This window comes from Globicephala melas, chromosome 1 (assembly GCF_963455315.2).
Source record: "Globicephala melas chromosome 1, mGloMel1.2, whole genome shotgun sequence".
Classification (NCBI taxonomy): Eukaryota; Metazoa; Chordata; class Mammalia; order Artiodactyla; family Delphinidae; genus Globicephala; species Globicephala melas.
This window is the reverse complement of record NC_083314.1, coordinates 54,640,683-54,661,819: the sequence shown is the minus strand read 5'-3', so window position 1 is coordinate 54,661,819 and position 21,137 is coordinate 54,640,683. Positions and strand designations below refer to the sequence as shown.

The 21,137-nt window shown below is 39.6% G+C and overlaps 1 protein-coding gene across 2 annotated transcripts; it reads right to left on the bottom strand.

Annotated features, from left to right (window-relative positions):
- Positions 1 to 591: 591 nt before the first annotated feature.
- On the bottom strand, positions 592 to 20,614 carry MRPS14 (mitochondrial ribosomal protein S14). 2 transcript variants are annotated; one of them, XM_030875417.2, is made up of 3 exons: positions 20,487 to 20,614; positions 6,528 to 6,686; positions 592 to 1,045 (listed from the first exon to the last, which is right to left on the bottom strand). In XM_030875417.2, the coding sequence occupies exons 1-3, from the start codon at positions 20,529 to 20,531 to the stop codon at positions 863 to 865; spliced, it is 387 nt and encodes a 128-aa protein (XP_030731277.1). In that variant the 5' UTR covers positions 20,532 to 20,614; the 3' UTR covers positions 592 to 862. The 2 variants fall into 2 exon arrangements, with proteins under 2 accessions (XP_030731277.1, XP_030731276.1); XM_030875416.3 differs by lacking the exon at positions 20,487 to 20,614 and adding an exon at positions 19,901 to 20,110.
- Positions 20,615 to 21,137: the final 523 nt, after the last annotated feature.

Genomic DNA, 21,137 nt, shown 5'->3' with positions numbered 1-21,137 from the left:
TGATTTAAATTCAGGTGTCAGCTCCAGGAATACCTTCCAGATTGGTGTTAGGTAGGTGCATCCATACCACCCTGTGTACATTTTATCACTGGGCTGATGACACTACTGAGTTACTGCATGAGACAACACTTTACTACCTTTACTTATTTCTGTTACAGATGAAATAAATATGAATATAGAGAATATATACCATTCTAGCAAAACTCATCCTCTTTGGACAGATTTTCAGGGCTTAAAGGACATATTTTGTTCTAAGGGCTCTTGAAGATGGAAAAAGAAAACAATTAGTGGTTCTGTTTTTGTTCAGCCATCACACAAAGAAGTTGAGCATTAGTTAGATAATCCAGAGCATCAGCTTTACTTTCCAATGTATTGTCTAACAATCAACTAAGAGTAAAGTGAGCTGTGCAGGTCAGGGTAGCCATCCCAGGATTAAAAACTGCCATAGATGAGCACTGACATGCATGTCAATGAGTTGAATTAACAAGAAGATAATTCTGCTGTATGAAATAATGCTCTTAAAGTACAGAACACTTACCTGTTGCTAAAAGATTAATAAACATGATGGAAAAGACAACTATACAGACCATATTTCCACAGAAATATTTTTTATTACTCTACTCTTCACACTATGCTTGGGAACAGTAATTTATTAAGTCCAGGAGAAAAGATAATTCACTGACAGAATGAAACTTCCAAATTTTTTCATTTAAAATTTATAAGTAATTTAACTATAGATAGCATCAGGTAGAGAAGACCTTTATTCTGGACCCCCATAAAAACTAGGTTTTTGTCTATTAGAGAAGTCTCTTCTTGCCAGAACTGGTTTTCCTGTAAGCTCAGTAGGTTCTGGAGCTGATTATTACCACATTGCTCGCTGCACCCCAGACAGTTGCCCATGGTCGGCTAAGTGACGGAAGACGATACGACTAAGCCTCCAGCGCCGCTTTACACCTCGTGGACGGGATGTCATAACACACCGATTTCTGATTCTAACAGGACAGCTATCCCGGGGAAGGGCAGCAATTTCTTCATCAGCCACTTCCTAAGGGAAGTCACAACATTATTTACACAGATCACATGCATTTATTTATTCTAGATGATTAGTTAATGCTCAGAGGAAGAGAACGAAGGGCTAGATTCATTAATGTAGCCAAGTTTGGCAAAAGAACCCTGGACACCATAGTGAAATTTAAGCTCTGAGTAGAAACAAACAGATCAGAAAAATGACAGAAATGTTTGACATACAATGTAATTTTTCAAAATTTAATTGAAACAACGTAGATACACAAGAATCCACAAACCATAAGTGTAAAGCTCAACAAGTTTTCACAAACAGAACGTAGCTGTGTAACCAGCAACTAGATTAAGAAAAATTACCCGCACCCCAAGCCTTCCCTCTGCCTCCTTTCAGTCACTGACCTCCTGGCTAAGAGCTAACCTGGTTACTAACACCACAGATGAATTTTTCTTGTTTTGATTTTATATAAATGTAACCATGGAGTATAATAAAAACCATTCTTTTTTATTCATTTCTGTTTGGCTTCTTTCACTCAATAAAATGCTTGTGAGAGTCTTCATACTGGTGCATGTGTTGTAAGTTGTTCATTCTCATTGGTGCTAACTTTTATTGTGTGAATATGCCATAATTCATTTATCCATTGTACAGCTGATGGACATCCGGGTAGTTTCTAGTTTTGAGCTATTACAAATAGAGCTGCTACAGACATTCTCATTTCTCTTTTGGAAAATGTATGAATGCATTTCTGTTGTCTCCCCAAACGATTTTTTCCCAGCTTTCTTGAGATATAATTGACATATAACACTGTATAAGTTTAAGGTGTACAATGTGATATTTTGATGCATGTATATACTGTGAAAAATAATTACCGCAATAAGGTTAGTTAACACCTCCATCACCCCACATAATTACTTTTTTGTGTGCGTGAGAACACTTAAGATTTACTCTTTTAGCAACTTTCAAGTATATAATATGGTATTGTTAACTGTAGTCACCATGTTGTACTTATTCAACCCCAGGACTTATTCACCTTAAAACTGGAGGTCTGTACCCTTTGGCCAACATCTCCCCATTTTCCCCAGTCCCCAGTCTCTGGTAACCACCATTCTACTCTGTTTCTATGAATTTGTTATTTTAGATTCCACATATAAGAGAGATCATACAGTATTTGTCTTTTTCTGACTTACTTCACTTAGCATAATGCCCTCAAGGTACATCCACGTTATTGCAAAGGGCAGGATTTCCTTCTATTTTATGGCTAAATAGTATCGTACTCTGTGCCTGTGTATGAATCACACTGAGTGTCACATTCATCTGTTGATGGACATTCAAGTGGTTTCCATGTCTTGGCTATTGTGAATAATGCTGAAGTGAACATAGGGGTGCAGATATCACTTCTATTTCTATCTAGTGATTTCATTTCCTTCAGATTTATACTGAGAAATGGAATTCCTGGATCATACATGGTAGTTCTATTTTTAACTTTTTGAGGAACCTCCATACTGTTTTCCATAGTGGCTGCACCAATTTACATTCCCGCCAACAGTGCACAAGGGTTCTCTTTTCCACATCCTCGCCAAAACTTATCTCTTGTCTTTTGGATAGTAGCCATTCTGACAGGTGTGAGGTGATAGCTCTTTGTGTTTTCATTTGCATTTCCCTGATAAGTGATGTTGAGCATCTTTTCATGTATCTGTTGGCCATTTTTATGTCTTTTTTAGAAAAATGTCTATTCAGGTTCTCTGCCCATTTTTTAATCAAAAAAAATTTGGGGGGCTACTGAGTTGTATGACTTCCTTACATTTTCAGGGTATTAACCCCTTATGAAGTATATGACTTGCAAATATTTTCTCCCATTTTGTAGGGTGCCTTTTCATGTTGTTGTTTCTTTTAGTGTGATGTAGTCTACTTGCTTATTTTTGCTTTTGTTGCTCGCACCTTTGGTGTCACACCTAAAGAATCACTGCAAAGACAAATGGCAAAGAACTTTTTTACCCTTTGTTTTCTTCTAGCAGTTTTACACTTTCAGATCTGTCCTTTAAGTCTTTAACTCATTTCAATTTAATTTTTGTGAGTGCGGTAAGATAGGGGTCCAATTTCATTCTTTCACATGCGAATATCCAGTCTCCCCAACACCATTTATGGAGAAACTATCCAATACCCACTGAGTATTTTTGGCTACCTTGTCAAATATTTGTTGACTATGTATCTGTGGCTTCATTTCTGGGTGTCTGTTTTTATGCCAATACCATACAATTTTGAATATTATAGCTTTTAAATCAGGAAATGTGATACCTCCAGCTTTTTTTTTTTTTTTGCTTTTCTTTCTCGGGATTGCTTTGACTATTCGAGGGTCTTTTGTAGTTCCATACAAATTTTAAGATTATTTTTTCTATTTTTGCTTCTTCAATTTCTTTCATCAGTGCATATAGTTTTCAGTGTACAAATCTTTCACCTTCTTAATTTCTAGGTTTAGTTTTGACGCTATTGTAAATGGGATTGTTTTATTTCTTTTTCAGATAGTTTGTCAGTGTATAGAAACACAACTAAATTTTGTAGGTTGATTTGGTAACCTGCAACTTTACTCAATTTATGGATTAGTTCTAACAGTTTCTTGGTGGAGTCTTCAGGGTTTTCTATATATAATATCATGTTGTCTGCAAATAGAGAGAGTTTTACTTCTTCCTTCCTGATTAGATGCCTTCTATCTCTGTTTCTTGCCTGATAGCTCTGGCTAGGCTTTCTAGTACTCTGTTGAACAGAAGTGGCAAGAGTAGACATCCTTGTCTTGCTCCTGATCTTAGAGGAAAAACTATTGAATTTGGTTTCCTAGTATTTTGTTGAGAATTTTTACATCTCTATTCATCAGGGATACTGACCTGTAGTTTTCTTCTTGTAGTGTCCTGATCTGGCTTTGGTATCAGGGCAATGCTGGGCTCATAAAATGACTTTGGGAATGCTTCCCTCTTCTTCAATTTTTTGGAAGAGTTTGAGAAGGATTGGCATTAATTCCCCTTTAAATGTTTGGTAGAATTCACTCATGAAGGCACAGTCCTGGGCTTTTCTTAGTAGGTTTCTGATTACTGATTCAATCTCCTTACTCATTATTGGTCACTGCAGATTTTCTAGTTCTTCATGATTCAGTCTTGATAGGTTATGTGTTTCTAGGAATTTATCCATTTCTTCTAGGCTAGCCAATTTGTTGGCATACAATTGCTCTTATCAGTCTCTTATGATTCTCTGTATTTATTTGGTATCAGTTGTAATGTTTCCTCTTTCATTGCTGATTTTATTGGAGTCTTCTGTCTTCTTTACTAGGTTAGCCAAGCTAAAGGCTCATCAATTTTATCTTTTCAAAAAACCAGCTCTTAGTTTCACAGATCTTTAATTTTTCCGGTTTCTATTTTCATTAATTTCTGCTCTGATCTTTGTTTCTGCTAACTTTGGGCTTACCTGTTCTTCTTTTTCTAGTTCCTTGAGGTGTAAGTTAGGTTATTTCCCATAAGATTTTTGAATCATAAAAGTCTGAAACCTCTGGACTGAACATCAAGTAGGAGGAAAATGTGGTTTGAGGTGAGGTTGAAGAAGAAGGAAGGGCAGGAGCCCTCAGAACCTTGACACCTACGGTAAAGACTCTGACGGCTGGAGATGCAAAGACGAGTGATCAAGTGAGACTTACATTTTTAAAAGATCATTTGCAACGTAGGGAAATAAATATGGTAAGGGCAAAAATGGTTCCGGGGAGAAAAACAGAGATTACTGCAGTAGTTAGCACTAAGGTTTTGTCAGTACAGATTTAGTCTTATGTATGTGGTTGAAGTATGTGTATTATTGTGCGTGTGTGTGCATGTGTGTGTGTGTGTGTGTGTGTGTATGTGTGTGATTGACCCTGTACTAGACTATGATGGAAGCAAAATAATTACTCTAACATATTAGAAGTACATAAATGAGAAAATGTATATGAAAGCCACTAAATTTATATCAACTATTAAGCATTAAGAGTAGTTCCTGATCTCCAAAAGCTTATGCATGTGCTATTAAGAAATACTATTAAGAAAAAAAAAAGAAATACTGAGAGAATTATATAAAACAACATGATTAAGTCAATGAATGGTAGACAGTAAATGCTATGGAGACAGGAGAAATGATTGGGCTGGCAGAATGAAGTAAAGTTTCATGGAGACAGAACTTGAAGAATACCTACAAATTGTTTACATATGTGTGAATGTAAAGATTTAAGGCAGTGTACAAATGAGGAAATTGGGCAAAGGGAAAATGAAACAAAAGAGCATTCTGTGAGAGCCTGTAAGTATGTTAGCACTGGGGCATAAATTTGACTTGTAAGCTAGTTGGCAGGCAACATAGTGCCATGATCACTTCCCATGATTCATAGAGTCTCTGCACAGCTATTGCTGGTTCTCATACCACAGACTCTTCTGGGGATCTTCATACATTTGTCCTCCACAACATCTTAAGCTGAGCTTCTCAGGAGCCACTTCTTATTACTCGCTAAATATAGGCAAGTAGCTTAATGTCACTACAGTAAAAGTCATAACAGAATGGTCCAGGGCACTCAGTTTTCTGCTTATCTGGCTTAATTTAGACAAGATTTAAAAAGAATCCACAGTAATGAGGGGCCTGTATATGATTCTCCAAAGTTATATAAATGAAATATTATTTACTCTGAGCTTTTGATAAGTTTAATGGCTTTGAATTTGAGTTATACTCTCTGATAAGACTCTTTTTTTTTTTTTTTTTTTTTGCGGTACACGGGCCTCTCACTGTTGTGGCCTCTCCTGTTGCGGAGCACAGGCTCCGGACACGCAGGCTCAGCGGCCATGGCTCACGGGTCCAGCCGCTCCGCGGCATGTGGGATCTTCCCGGACCGGGGCATGAACCCGTGTCCCCTGCATCAGCAGATGGACTCTCAACCACTGCGCCACCAGGGAAGTCCCTGATAAGACTCTTGAATGCAGGTATTTTATGTCACCAGTTAGGCAGGACTTATGATTCAGGGAATCAAACAGAGTTGACATTCTCTTATTCAAGTTAGAGTGTGACAAGAAAGTAAACCTAAATGGAAGGCCACCGCATGGGCACAGGAATTCGGAGAGGCAGGCTTAGGGATGGCCCTGGATAAGGAACGGTGTAGGCCATGTGCTGGGCACCTGGCCCCACGCATTGGCAAAGACTCCTAATGCCTTGAGAGGTGAATGATTGGGATGATTGGAGAAATAACTATCCAATTTCTGTGTGGTTACCATGCATCAGTACTTTCTAAGCATCACCTAATGAAATGGTTAAAGAGCTACTTAAGAATGAATAGTTCTTTTTTAATTTGAAACTCATCAAAATCAGTTACAAGGGTATTTGTTTACGTTGATTGAAAAAAATCTGATTACATTCTCCAGAAAGTATATTGATACTAAGTCACAACAAACTGTATTAAAAGTGATCTGATTTGATTTAATGATTTTATGGTAGATACTCATCTTACTTAGCTAACCTGAAGGTCTTTTGGCAGAATGGTATTCTTCCTGAGAGAATTGATCCGAAGCCTCTCATCTGCATACTCATAGGCCATTTTTCTTCTCTTTACATCACGCAACATTTTCCAATCTACATAGTAACTTCGAACTTGGCCTGAAGCTGATGAAGGAACCACCTAAGAGACAGAGACAAGGAACAAGTGAAGAACAGTCAGACCCAGACTCTGGCAGTTTCTCCATCCTGTGATCCTCTTTTAGTCACTATTTATGACCTTTTATCCCCCAAGTAATTATGGATAACTTTAATAATTTAAAATAATAGACTTCTTAATTCAGAACAAATAACTTTTATGGACATACATTAAGCCAAAATGGTGGTAATTAATACAATGCTAATAATGTGGGTTGGAAAGTGAAAAATTTTCTGAGATTTTTTATATAATTCTGTTTTACCTTTACTTAGGTTAATAAATATATGGTTCAAAAGTCAAAAAAGTATAGAAAGGGGGAGGAGGCCAAGATGGTGGAGTAGAGAGACATGGAGCTCACCTGCTCCCACAAATACACCAAAGATACATCTACACGTGGAACAATCCATACATGCTACCTACTGAAAGCCTGAGGAAGATCTCAGACAACCAAAGCTGCAAGAAAGATTTCCACAAAACCATGTAGGATGAAGGGAAAAGGGAGAAGAGGAATTGGGATGGGACCTGCACCCTTGGGAGGGAGCTGTGAAAGACGAAAGGTTCCCTCACCCTGGGGGCCTCCTTCACTGGCTGCGAGGTCTGCTGGGACAGCTAGGGAGCTTCAGAGGCTCAAAAGCAGAGTGCAGGAGCTGGTCTGCTGCCCCACAGGGTAGAGAGACCAGCACAGACGGTCTTTGCCACATTGCCACACTTTCCAGTCTGAGGTGCACCTGCTGGCGTGCATAGTGATTGGGTGTTGAAACTCAGTAGACAGACCTGGGGAGATGACTCGGTTTGGCTGTGTGAAGACAGCCCAAAGGGCCTGGAGTGTGGCCCGAGCCACAACTGGGGGTGTGCACAGGATGGAGCATGAGGCTGCCATAGGAGCCCCACTGTCAACATGGGAAGGGAGGGGCATGAGTCCACTATAGCAGCCTCACTATCAGCATGCTCACAGCAGGGCACAGCTCCAACTGCAGTGGGTTTTGCAAACTTTGTGGGCACACACACATGGAGGCGGCACTGAATACTGAGGTGATCACTGGCACTCCTGCTTTAGGTGTGGGGCTGCAGCTCCAGAGGACTTTCTCGCCCATGGTTTTGTGAGGGTTTCTCACCCATACCTAACCTCCAAGCCGATTCCAAGCACTCCTGCAGCAGATGCAGCCCCCGAGGGCAGTGCCAGCAACAGTGATCTTTGTGGGTGTGCACACCAGATGGCAGGCAGTGTCACAGAGTTGCACATCACAGCAAACAGCTCCTGGGGAGGAACGCACAGGGGCTCCTTTCCCAGAGGGAGTGTTCTAGTCCTGCCTACCTCACATTGAAGCTTAGAATCGGATCTAGGTGCTTCCACTCCAACAAACGGGGAGCAGACTCTACCCCTGACAGGGTTGTTAACAATCACAGAGAAAAGAGGAGGTCCTGCCCAACATCCAGTGCAGGCTCCAGTCAACACAATATCAAACACACCACCTATATCAAGAAGACAAGGGCCAGTACACCCTGAGGAAAGACACAGCAAGCCAAAAACAGCCCTCGCACCAAAAATACTGGACTCATACAGTCTACACAGGGTCACTCACAGATAAAAACAGCCCTTCAAAACCACAGTAGACAACTGTTTTCCCTAAATTCAGAGTAAGAGGGACTTCCCTGCTGGCACAGTGGTTAACAATATGCCTGCCAATGCAGGGGATACAGGTTCAAGCCCTGGTCTGGGAAGATCCCACATGCCACGGAGCAACTAAGCCTGTGTGCCAAAACTACTGAGACTGTGCTCTAGAGCCCGTGAGCCACAACTACTGAGCCTGTGTGCCACAACTACTGAAGCCTGTGCACCTAGAGCCCGTGCTCCGCAACAAGAGAAGCCACTGCAATGAGAAGCCCATGCATCGCAATGAAGAGTAGCCCCACTTGCTGCAACTAAGAAAGCCCACATGCAACGAAGACCCAATGCAGCCAAAAATAGAATATAAATAAATAAATTTAATACTTAAAAAAATAAATTCAGAATAAGAGAAATATAAGTAAAATGAAAAAGCAGAAGAATTACTCCCAATTAAAAGAACAGGTGAAATCCCCTGAAAGAACAAGCAATGAAACAGACCTCTCCAGTCTACATGACTCCAAGTCCAAAAAGGAAGTAATAAAAATGCTGAAGGGAGAGCAGCCAAGATGGCAGAGAAGGACCCTAAGCACACCTCCTCTCACGAGCACACGAAAATCAGAACAATCTGCAGAACCATTGTTAAAAAGGACTGAAACTTAGCAGAAAAGATTCTCTACATCTAAATACATAAAGATGGAACCACAATGAGATGGGCACACTCATGATATAATCAAATCCCATACCCCCAGGTGTGCTTCCCACAAACTAGAGAATAATTATATTGCACAGGTTCTCCCAAAGAAGTGAGAGTTCTGAGCCTGTCAGACTCCACTCCCAGCCCAGGGGTCTGACATGGGGAAGAGGAGCCCCCAGAGCATTTGGCTTTGAAGGCCAGTGGGGCTTGATTGCAAGAGTTCCACAGGAATGGGGGAAATAGAGACTTCACTCTCAAAGTGCGCACACAAAATCTCACATGCGCCGGACCAAGGGCAAAAGCAGTAATCTGACAGAAGCCTGGGCCAGACCTACCTGCTGGTCTTGGAGGGTCTCCTGGGGAGGTGGCTGTGGCCCACCCTGCGGACACAGACTCTGGTGCCTGATGTATCAGGGAGCATTCATCTGCATGTGTGAGTTCTTGTGGAGGCTGACATTTTGGCACAAAGACCTGGCCCCACCCATGCATAGGCTCAAGTACTGAGAGGCACTGAGGCAAACAATACAATGGGCAGGGACACAGTCAAACCCATCAGCAGACAGGCTACCTAAAGACTTCCTGAGCTCACAGCCTCCTCTAGATATGTCCCTAGACATGGTCCTGTCCATCAGAGGACCAAGACCCAGTTCTACCCACCAGGGGACAGGCACCAGCCCCTCCCACCAAGAAGCCTGCACAAGCCTCTACACCAGGCTCACCTACCAGGGGACAGTCACTAGAAGCACGAAAACTACAGTTCCGCAGCCTGCAGACTGAGTCCACAAACACAGGCCAGACACTACCCTGGGACCAGCTGGCCCCTGATCCTTGAGGGATGAGAGGGGAGTGCACTGCTGGGACACAAATGACGTTTCCTACAGAGGGCCAGTTTTCCAAGGTGGAGGACCGAAACCAACCTACCACATACATAAAAACACAAATAGCAATTTACATAAAATGAGGCAACAGAGGAATATGTTTCACACAAATAAACAAGATAAAACCCCAGAAGAACAACTAAGTCACGTGGAGATAGGCAATCCACCCAAGAAAGAGTTCAGAGTAATGATTGTAAAGACGATCAAAGAACTTGGGAGGAGAATAGATGCACAGAGCAAGAAATCAGAAGTTTTTAAAAAAGAATTAGAAAATATAAAGAATATAAAGAACTAAAAATGCAATAACTGATATAAAAAATACACTAGAAGGAATCTACAGTAGACTAAATGATTCAGAAGGACGGATCAGTGAGCTGGAAGACAGAGGTAGTGGAAATCATTGCCACTAAACAGAAAGAAGAAAAAAGAATGAAATGAAATGAGGACAGCTTAAGAAACCTCTGGGATAACATCAAGCACACTAATACTGGCATTTTAGGGATCCCAGAAGGAGGGAGAAAGGGTGGTCTTGGAAAATAAATGAACAGATAATAGCTGAAAACTGCCCTAACCTGGGGAAGGAAACAGTCACCCAAGTACAGGAAGTGCAGAGAGTCCCATACAGGATTAACCCACAGAGGAATACACCACAATGCATTGTAAGAAAGATGACAAAAGTTAAATATAAAGAGAGACTATTAAAAGCAACAAGGGAAAAGCAACAAATAACACACAAGGGAACTCTGATAAGGCTATCAGCTGATTTTTCAGCAGAAACTACAGGCTAAAAGGGAGTGGCATGATATACTTAAAGTGATAAAAGAGAAAAACCTACAACCAAGAATACTCTACCCAGCAAGGCTCTCATTCAGATTTCATGGAGAAATCAGAAGCTTTACACACAAGCAAGAGCTAAAAGAATTCAGCACCACCAAACCAGCTTTACAGCACCTGCTAAAGGAACTTCATCAGGCGGAAATGAAAAGGCCACAACTAGAAGCAAGCAAATTACAAAATGGAAAAGCTCATTGATAAAGGCAAACATACAATAAAGGTAGAAAATCATCCATGCACAAAGCTAGTAGGGAGGTTAAAAGACTAAAGTAGTAAAATCATTTGTAACCATTGTAAGCAGTTAAGCGATACACAAAACAATCAGATGTAAAATGTAAAATCAAAAACAGTAACAGTGGGCTTCCCTGGTGGCGCAGTGGTTGAGAGTCCGCCTGCCACCGCAGGGGACACGGGTTCGTGCCCCGGTCTGGGAAGAGCCCACATGTCGCGGAGTGGCTGGGCCCGTGAGCCATGGCCGCTGAGCCTGCGCGTCGGGAGCCTGTGCTCCACAACGGGAGAGGCCACAACAGTGAGAGGCCCGCGTACCGCAAAAAACAACCCAAAAAACCAAAAAACAGTAATAGTGAGGAAAGGAGACTACAAATGCAGTCAGTGTAGCTAAAATGCATTAGAAATTAAGAGATGGGCAACTTGAAACAAGCATGCATAAATATAGACTCCTATACAAAAACCTCATGGTAACTGCAAAACAAAAATCTATGATAGATGCAGACACAAAAAAGAAAAAGGAATCCAAACATACCACTAAAAATAGTCATCAAATCACAACACAGGAGAACAGGAGAAAAAAGGGCAAAAAAAGACCTACAAAAACAAATCCAAAGCAATTAACAAAATAGTAATAGGAACATACATATTGATAATTACCTTAAATGTAAACAGACCAAATGCTCCAACCAAAAGACACAGACTGACTGAATGGATACAAAAACAGGACCAGTATATTTGCTGCCTACAAGAGACACACTTCAGATCTAAAGACGCATACACACTGAAAGTGAGGGAATGGAAGAAGATACTCCATGCAAATGCAAATCAAAAGAAAGTCAGAACAGCAATATTTATATCAGACAAAATAGACTTTAAAAAAAAGACTGTTACAAGAGACAAAGAAAGACACTACATAATGATCAAAGGATCAATACAAGAATATATAATAATTTTAGTGGGGGACTTTAACACCCCACTTACATCAATGGACAGATCATCCAGACAGAAAATCAATAAGGAAACACAGGCCTTAAATGACACATTAGACCAGATAGACTTAATTGATATTTATAGAGCATTCCATCTGAAAGCAGCAGAATACAAATTCTTTTCAAGGGCACATGGAACATTCTCCAGGATAGATCACATGCTGAGCAACAAAGCAAACCCTGGTAAATTTAAGAAAACTGAAATCATATCACGCATCTTTTCTGACCACAACACTATGAGGATAGAATTCGACTACAAGAAAAAGACTGCAAAAACACAAACACATGGAGGTTAAACAATATGCTACTAAACAATCAATGGATCACTGAATAAGTCAAAGAGGAAATCAAAAAATACCTGGAGACAAATGAAAATGAAAACACAACAATCCAAAATCTATGGGACACAGCAAAAGCAGTTCTTAGAGGGAAGTTTAGAGATGCAAGGAAACAAGAAAAATCTCAAATAAACAGCCTAACCTTACACCTAAAGCAACTAGAGAAAGAAGAACAAAACCCAAAGTTAGTAGAAGGAAAGAAATCATAAAGATCAGAGCAGAAATGAAATAGAGACTAAAAAAATAGGAATGACGATGAAACTAAAAGCTAGTTCTTTGAAAAGATAAACAAAATTGATAAGCCTTTACCAGACTCATCAAGAAAAAAAAGCGAGCAGTCCCAAATCAATAAAATAGAAATAGAAAAGTTACAACTGCCACCACAGAAATACAAAGAATCATAAGAGACTACTTTGAGCAACTATATGCCAATAAAATGGACAACCTAGAAGAAATGGACAAATTCTTAGAAAGGTACAATCTTGCAAGACTGAACCAGGAAGAAATAGAAAATATGAACAGACCAATTATAAGTAGTGAAATTGGGTTGGTAATTTAAAAACTCCCAACAAGCCAAAGTCCAGGACCAGATGGCTTCACAGGTGAATTCTACCAAACATTTAGAGAAGAGTTAATAACTATCCTTGTGAAACTATTCCCAAAAATGGCAGAGGAAGGAACACTTCTGAACTCATTCTATGATACCACCATCACCCTGATACCAAAACTAGACAAAGAACCCACACAAAAAAAGAAAAGTACAGGCCAATATCTCTGATGAAGATAGATTCAAAAATCCTCAACTAAATATTATCAAACCAAATCCAATGATAGGTTAAAAGGATCATATACCATGATCAAGTGGGATTTATCCCAGAGATGCAAGGATTTTTCAATATCTGCAAATCAATCAGTGTGATACACCACATTAACAATGAAGAATAAAAAGCATATGATTATCTCAATAGTTGCAGAAAAAGCTTTTGATAAAATTCAACATCCATTTATGATAAAAACTCTCCAGAAAGTGGGCACAGAGGGAACCTACCTTAACATAATAAATGCCATATATTACAAACCCACAGCTAACATCATACTCAATGGTGAAAAGCTGAAAGCATTTCCTCTAAGATCAGGAACAAGACAAGGATGGCCACTCGTGCCACTTTTATTCAACATAGTTCTGGAAGTCCTAGCCACAGCAATCAGAGACAAAAAGAAATTAAAGGAATCCAAAATGGAAAAGAAGAAATAAAACTGTTGCTGTTTTCAGATGACACTATACACAGAAAATCCTAAAGACGCCACAAGAAAGCTACTAGAGCTCGTCAAAGAATTTGATAAAGTTGTAGGATACAAAATTAATACACAGAAATCTGTTGCATTTCTATACACAAACAATGGAATATCAGAATGAGAAATTGAGGAAACAATTTATATTGTTATATTAACAATATAAACAATTTATATTATTAACAATAATATAAACAATTTTTTTATTTAGAGAATACTTTATTAGTTTCTGTAATCAAACCCATGTAGATAAGACCTTACATATTTAATACAGTGTGCTACCCCTGTACAAATGGAAAAAATTATGTTTAACGTTTCTAGACCAATATGGCTGTTGATTTCTGTACAATGCCAACCCAACATGGTACAACTGGGATACTTCTCCAAAGTTGACAGCACAGTTAAAGTTTCCCATCAAAAGAATAAACTACCTATGAATAAACCTACCTAAGGAGGCAAAAAACCTGTACTGCAAAAACTGAGAGACACTGAACATGGCACAAACAGATGGAAAGATATACCATGTTCTTGGGTTGGAAGAATCAATATTGTTAAAATGACCACACTACCCAAGGCAATCTACAGATTCAGTGCAATCCAATGGCAATAGATTAGATAGAAATCAACCACAAGAAAAAGACAAGTGTAATTTAAAGGCATATCAAATTACCAATGGCATTTTTCACAGAACTAGAACAATGTTTAAATTTATATGGAAACAGAAAAGACCCCAAAAAGCCTAAACAATCTTGAGAAAGAAGAATGGTACTGGAGGAATCACCTTTCTTGACTTCAGACAATACTACAAAGTTAGAGAAATCAATACAGTATGGTAGTGGAACAAAAACAGACACATAGATTAATGGAACAGGATAGAAAGCCTAGAAATAAACCCACACACCTATGGTCAATTAATCTATGACAAAGGAGGCAAGAATAGACAATGGAGAAAAGACAGTCTCTTCATTAAAAGGTCCTGGAAGAACTGTACAGTTATGTGCAAAAGAATGAAATTTGAACACAATAGATAAAAATAAACTCAAAATGGATTAAAGACCTAAATGTAAGACTAGATACTATAAAACTCCTAGAAGAAAACATAGGCAGAACACTCTTTGACATAAATTGCAACAATATGTTTTTGGATCCACCTTCTAGCAAAATGGAAATAAAAATAAACAAATGGGACCCAGTTAAACTAAGCTGTTGCACAGCAAAGGAAATCATAAAGAAAACAAAAAGAAAACCAACCAACTAGGAGAAAATATTTGCAAACAATACTTCTGACAAGGGATTAATTTCCAAAATATACAAACAGCTCACACAGCTTAATATAAAAAAAAAATCAAAAAATGGACAGAAGACCTAAATAGTCCTAAATAGACATTTCTCCAAAGAAGACATACAGATGGCCAACAAGCATATGAAAAGATGCTCAATATTGCTAATTATTAGAGAAATGCAAATCAAAACTAAAATGAGGTATCACTTCACACAGGTCAGAATGGACACCATCAGAAAGTCTACAAATAACAAATGCTGGAGAGGTTGTGAGAAAAGGGAACCCTCCTACACTTTGGTGGGAATGTAAATTGGTGCTGCCACTATGGGAAACAGTATGGAGGTTCCTCAAGAAACTGAAAATAGAGTTACCATATGATCTTGCAATCCCAGTCCTGGGCATATATCTGGAAAAAAACTTTAATTAGAAAAGATACATGAAGACCAGTGTTCATAGCAGCACTATTTACAACAGCCAAGACATGGAAGCAACCTAAGTGTCCATCAATAGGTGAATGGATAAAGAAGATGAAATATTACTCAGCCATAAAAAAGAAATAATGCCATTTGCAGCAACATGGATGGACCCAGAGATTATCATACTAAGTGAAGCAAGTCAGAGAAAGACAAATATAACTTATATGTGGAATCTAAAAAATAGTACAAATGAACTTATTTACAAATCAGAAACAGACTCACAGACACGGAAAACAAACTTATGGTTACCAAAAGGGATAACAGGACGGGAGGAAGGAGAGGTAGATAAATCAGGAATATAGGATTAACAGATACACATTAGCATATATAAAACAGATAAACAAGGATTTACAGTATAGCACAGGGAAATATATTCGATCTTATAATAACCTATAATGGAAAAGAATCGAAAAAAATATATAAAACACACCAAATATAACCAAATCACTTTGCTGAAATCAACTATAGTTCAATAAAAAAATGAAATTTTAAAAAAGTATAGACATACAGTGGATTCACCCTCCCACCTCGTCCCTCACCAGCCAAGTGACCACACCCCCACCTCCAGAGGTATCCAGTTACTAGTTTCTTGTGCAGCCTTCCAGAGATTTTTGTCTATAAAATACATGTACACACGCCCACTCCCATGTTTCTTCCCCTACCCCCTTTTTTCACATTTAACAATACATCTTGGAGATCTTTCCATATCCATATGCCAAAAAGCTTCCACATTGTTTTAGGTCACATAATATTCCACTATATGGATGTGACCAGGTTCAGGAGACACTACCTCAAAATATGGCTCCTTTGGCATACTGACTATTTCAAGCAAATGGAATTTGAGAAACAGCAGGTGCAAGAAGGGCTTTCTGACCTTCCCCTGAAACAGGTCATAAGACCCTTATGTGAGAGGTGCCCTCCCTATAGCCAGGGCATGAAAGAAGCATCTTTATGTCTGAAGCCTGAGGGACACTGAGAAGAATCTGAATAACAGGCCTTGCTAAGTTTCCCTTAGTTTTCTACACTTAGCCCATAACTTTTGTCTTATCAAATTTCCCCATGACTTTCCAGGCTTCATCAAACCTAGCACAAAACTACTCAGGTTTAACTTCTTTGGGTCTTCATTTCCCTGTGAAACTTCCTGTGTCGGGTAAAACTTACAAATTTGTATGATTTTCTCTTGTTACAAGGGCCCCAGCTGAGAACTTAGAAGAAGATAAAGCAGTTACTTTTTCCTCCCCACAGATACATCATGATTTATTATCCTGTGACCTACTGGTGGACAGCTAGACCATACCTCACCAGTTATCATTATAAACAATGCTGCAATGAATAATGTCTTATGTAAATCATTTCATATATATTTCTATGTATCAGTAGGATAAATTCTTGGAAGCAGAACTGCTGGGTCAAAGCATTATTTCAAAATTATAATTTGAAATTATCATTGACCTAATATTTCTTAGCATGAGTTGTCCAGTAATAAAATAGTAGGCTCCTCATTGTCACATGTTTACATGGTGCGAGTTTACAATTCTGACTGACAGTACAGGCAGAGAGAGTATAGGCCACTAGAAACTCTAGTCTCCCCCAAACCAGAGCAAATATTATATGTTCGTTAAATTGCAGCTATAGAAAATAATGATGGTCTCTTATAACTGCTGTTTTAGAAACAAATATATGTACAGCATTATACAGAATATAAAGATGAAAATGAGAATAGTAGATTAGAAAGAAAACGTTTTTTCAATCTATTAACAAAAGATAAACTGAGCATCTTCAATGCTTCAAAGTCTCATGGGGAAATACAACAACTCTAAAATCTGCTTTTTGGAAATAAGACAGCATGAAGGAAATTTCAATATCGATTTGACACGACTGAGTCAAATGAACACGTGGTCACTGTGGCTGGAAATGAGCATCATGGAAAGGAAGGAAGAGAAGGTTAAGTTTTTCCAAACCAAAAGAGGAAATGAACAAGATATAGTGGTAAGGTCTGAGGAGATCATTTTGGCTGAGAGAAACAATTCACATTAAGGGTCAATGCAAGGTTTGTTTTTATCTATGACATTGAAAGTTAAAGAGAATTAGAAAACAAAATTAAACATTTTTCCCCTCAATTCTTTTCCAGACTATTCCTAATCAACATCCTCTCTACCATCTCCTAACAGGTTTCTATTTATTTAAGAAAACAAAACAAAACACCTTTCATTCTTTTTCCACAACTTTCTTTCTGACTATAAAAGCAATACACTTTTAAAATAAACATTTATTGGTCTATTATAGTAATTTCTTCTGTAAATAGTGTATGTCCTTTGCCCACATTTCTATTGTCAGTATTTTCTTACCAGTTGATAACAGTGCTTTATATATTAAGATTGCATTGTTCTGTACTTATCCTATCCTGCCCCTCTCTCTCACCGCTCTTCACCTCCTAAAACTCTTCCACTGGGCCCTCTTCAACTCATGGTCTACCATCGCCGAAATTTTCTAAATCCTCAATTCCTTAACATCTCCTTCAGATATTTGCTCTAGAGAATCTTGAATCCCAGATAGTTTCCCCGTAGCTCTTTTTTTCTCTCACGAGTGGGAGAAAGCTTCCTGGCTCTTTGCTGCAGCTTCCAGACTGTCCCTCCTTCCTGAAAGTAAGCTTTGGCTCTTGTGCCATTGGGTTGTACTCCCACCACAGGTCACCACTGCAGTCATCTACCACAGCCCCCACCATTCCCTTTCGTTTTTCACTCACTGTAAATGCTGCCTCACTGTCGCTCTCTCCAATATTCTTCCTGTCTTAATTCCTGGTGATCTCAACACACATGAAATTACACTGTGATCTCTCCATTCCTCGAACTCTTTTCCTCCAGTGATTTTTGTCCTCCACTCTTCTTTACCTATTCACTTCCATGCCCTAGGTCTTTTATTACCAGTAGGTGCAAGCCCTCCATTGTCTCAGCTGTGTGTATCTCATTCTCTATCACTTCTTTCTAGCTTGCTCCTTCTAACACCTCATAACAGCTCCCCTGAGACTTTTAATCCATTGTTCCTACCAGCTCTTCACTGGCTCTCAGCTTTTGATTTCCTATCTCCCGCTTACCCAGCCTGAATTCCATGGTCCGTAAATACAATGTCATCTTTCAGACACCCTCAACTCCCTGGTCCCTCTCTCACTTCACTGTACTGGCTCTAATTCTTGCCACTATTCTTCCGGTCTACTCTTGACTATTTTACACCATCTTTCCTCAAATCTCTGACACCTGCTCCCACATCCCCACATTTAGCTGATGACTTCAATTTCTCTTTAATTACGAAATTAAAAGCACCTGTAATCAGATATAGAGAACAGACTTCTGGCTGCCAAGGGGGAGGGACAGATGAGGGTTTGGGATTAGCAGATGCAAACTATTATATAGAATGGATAAACAAAAAGGTCCTACTGAATAACACAGGGAACTATATTCAATATCCTATAATAAACCATAATGGAAAAGAATATGAAAAAAAATATGTATAACTGAATCACTTTGCTGTACAGCAGAAATTAACACAACATTGCAAATCAACTATATTTCAATTAAAATAAATTTTTAAAAAAGCATCTGTAGTCACATGTACTACATTCCATCCTGTTATTAAAGATCTGCTCTGTCCAATACAGTAGCCACTAACCACACACAGCTAGTGAGTTTGAAATATAACGAGAGAAACGTAATTCCTAATTTTAATTAATTAAAAAATTTAAACGGAAGCAAGATAAACATTAATTTTAGTGTTTTGGTAGGACTACATTTTCCGTTTAAAAAATAAATTTATTTTTTAAAATTTATTTTTGGCTGCATTGGGTCTTCCTTGTGGTGGCCTCTCTTGTTGCAGAGCACAGGCTCTAGGTGCCCAGGCTTCAGGAGTCGTGGCTCGCGCGCTCTAGAGCACAGGCTCAATAGTTGTGGTGCATGGGCTTAGTTGCTCTGCGGCATGTGGGATCTTCCCGGACCAGGGCTCGAACCCATGTCCCCTACGTTGGCAGGCAGATTCTTAACCACTGCACCACCAGGGAAGCTCTTACATTTTCCATTTTAATGGTGGAAAATTTAGCATCCAAGCTAAGATGTGCTTTAACTATAAAATACAAACCTGATTTTGAAGATCTAGTATGAAAAAAAGAATGTAAATACCTCATACATCACGTTTATAAGACTACATATTGAAATAATATTTTTGACATACCTAGTTAAATAAAATATTTTAATAAAATTAATTTCATCTGCTTTTTACTTTTTTTAATGTGGCCACTTAGAAACTTTTAAGTTACATATGTGGTTGGCATTTTATTTCTACTGGACAACGCTATTACAGATTAACTATGTTCCTAAGACCAAACAATTGAACACAAAACTCAACATCTCTTGCCTACACAGCGGTACAGCTCCAGCAATTCTTCCCTCTCCTACATCATCCATTTTCCCCACTTTACAGAAACTTTCCCTTTAACACAAAAACATGCAGTTACTTCTGTCACGTTAAAAAAAAAAAATAACACGTAACACCCACTCTTAACCCACCTCCTCTGCAGTTATTGACCCATTTTTCTGCTCCCCTTTGCGGCAAAGCGTTTTCAAAGGCTTGTCTATATTCGTAGTCTCCAATTTCTTTCCTCCTATTCTGTCGTGAACGCTTTCGCCCCCACCACGCCATCGAAACGCTAAGATCGAGGTCCCAACAATTTCCACTCTGCTAAACCCAACAAGCAATTCTCAGCTCGTCTTTTAATTGACTTTGAGCAGAGAGTTGCCCACTCCCTGCTCCTGGAGTGCTTCCGGGCCACCACGCTCTCCTCCCTCGCTCTGCTTCTTTCAAGTCTGCTTTGCTGGGCTCTCTTAACATTGAAGGCTCTGGGGCCTCATTCCTCGGACACCTTCTCTCCCCACCTACACTCCTTATCTGTCAATCTGTAGCTTTCAACGCCAGTCAGCTCTAAGCTTACGAATATCATATTTACATCTGCAGCTCGGCCCTCCCCTGAAGCAGGCCGGAGGAGGGAAGTGGGCAGAGCGAAAACCCTGAGACGAGTCTGCACTGGGCGCTACAGCTGGCATAAAAGTGGGGGACCCGTGGGTTTGGGGGTTCAGAGGAGAGGGGGAGGAGGGTATAAGGGCGTGGCGCAGACCTGCCGGACTGTCCGCAGCAGAGAGCCGAGCGTGGAGGCCGCCATATTGTCCGCCGCAAATGTCAAACTGCTGCAACTTTATTAACGCTGCCGGATACAGCGAGGACACGAGGGGCGGGACCTGGGCCGCAGGGGGCGGGGCGGCAGGCGGGTCTTTAGCGTATAGGAAGGAGGGCGTAGTTAATTGGATGTACGTTCTCGCGGTATTCAACGGAATATGGGCAAATTAACTATCTGGGAGCGGAGCTGTGATACTGGTATTGGAGTCTGACGGTCATTGTCTGTTCCTCGTTTCCTGAGCGCTTTACACACCCTCTTAAATTACCTTCGTCCCCACCCAGCTCCTTTTCCACCCTCCCTTACCTACCAGTTCATTGTTACTAATTTCTCTTTCCCCAAATTCTTCTCGCTCAACCTACTTCTCCTGTATCCTCCATTAATTTAGGATGCTACTTGCCAGAAACCTACAAGTATGGACAGCTCCTCCTTCTCTGTCCTCCTTCCTGTGTGGATTTTGCAAATCTCTCAGATAGTGCTCATGTTGAGAATGGCAATGCTATACTTCCCATTTATATGTCTAGGGTTTAAAAAATATATATGTTTAAAAATATGTATATTGTGTATTGGAGCTTTAGGTGAAAAGCGCTTAAA

What these genes read in the sequence shown, in the direction of transcription:
- MRPS14 (XM_030875416.3), bottom strand. Translation starts at nt 20,014, where the DNA reads ATGGCGTGGTGGGGGCGAAAGCGTTCACGACAGAATAGGAGGAAAGAA. An exon ending in AAAGGGGAGCAGAAAAATGG is followed by an intron (nt 6,687 to 19,900) that starts GTCAATAACTGC and finishes TCTGTCTCTTAG; the next exon opens with GTGGTTCCTTCATCAGCTTC. An exon ending in TTCTGCCAAAAGACCTTCAG is followed by an intron (nt 1,046 to 6,527) that starts GTTAGCTAAGTA and finishes GACTTCCCTTAG; the next exon opens with GAAGTGGCTGATGAAGAAAT.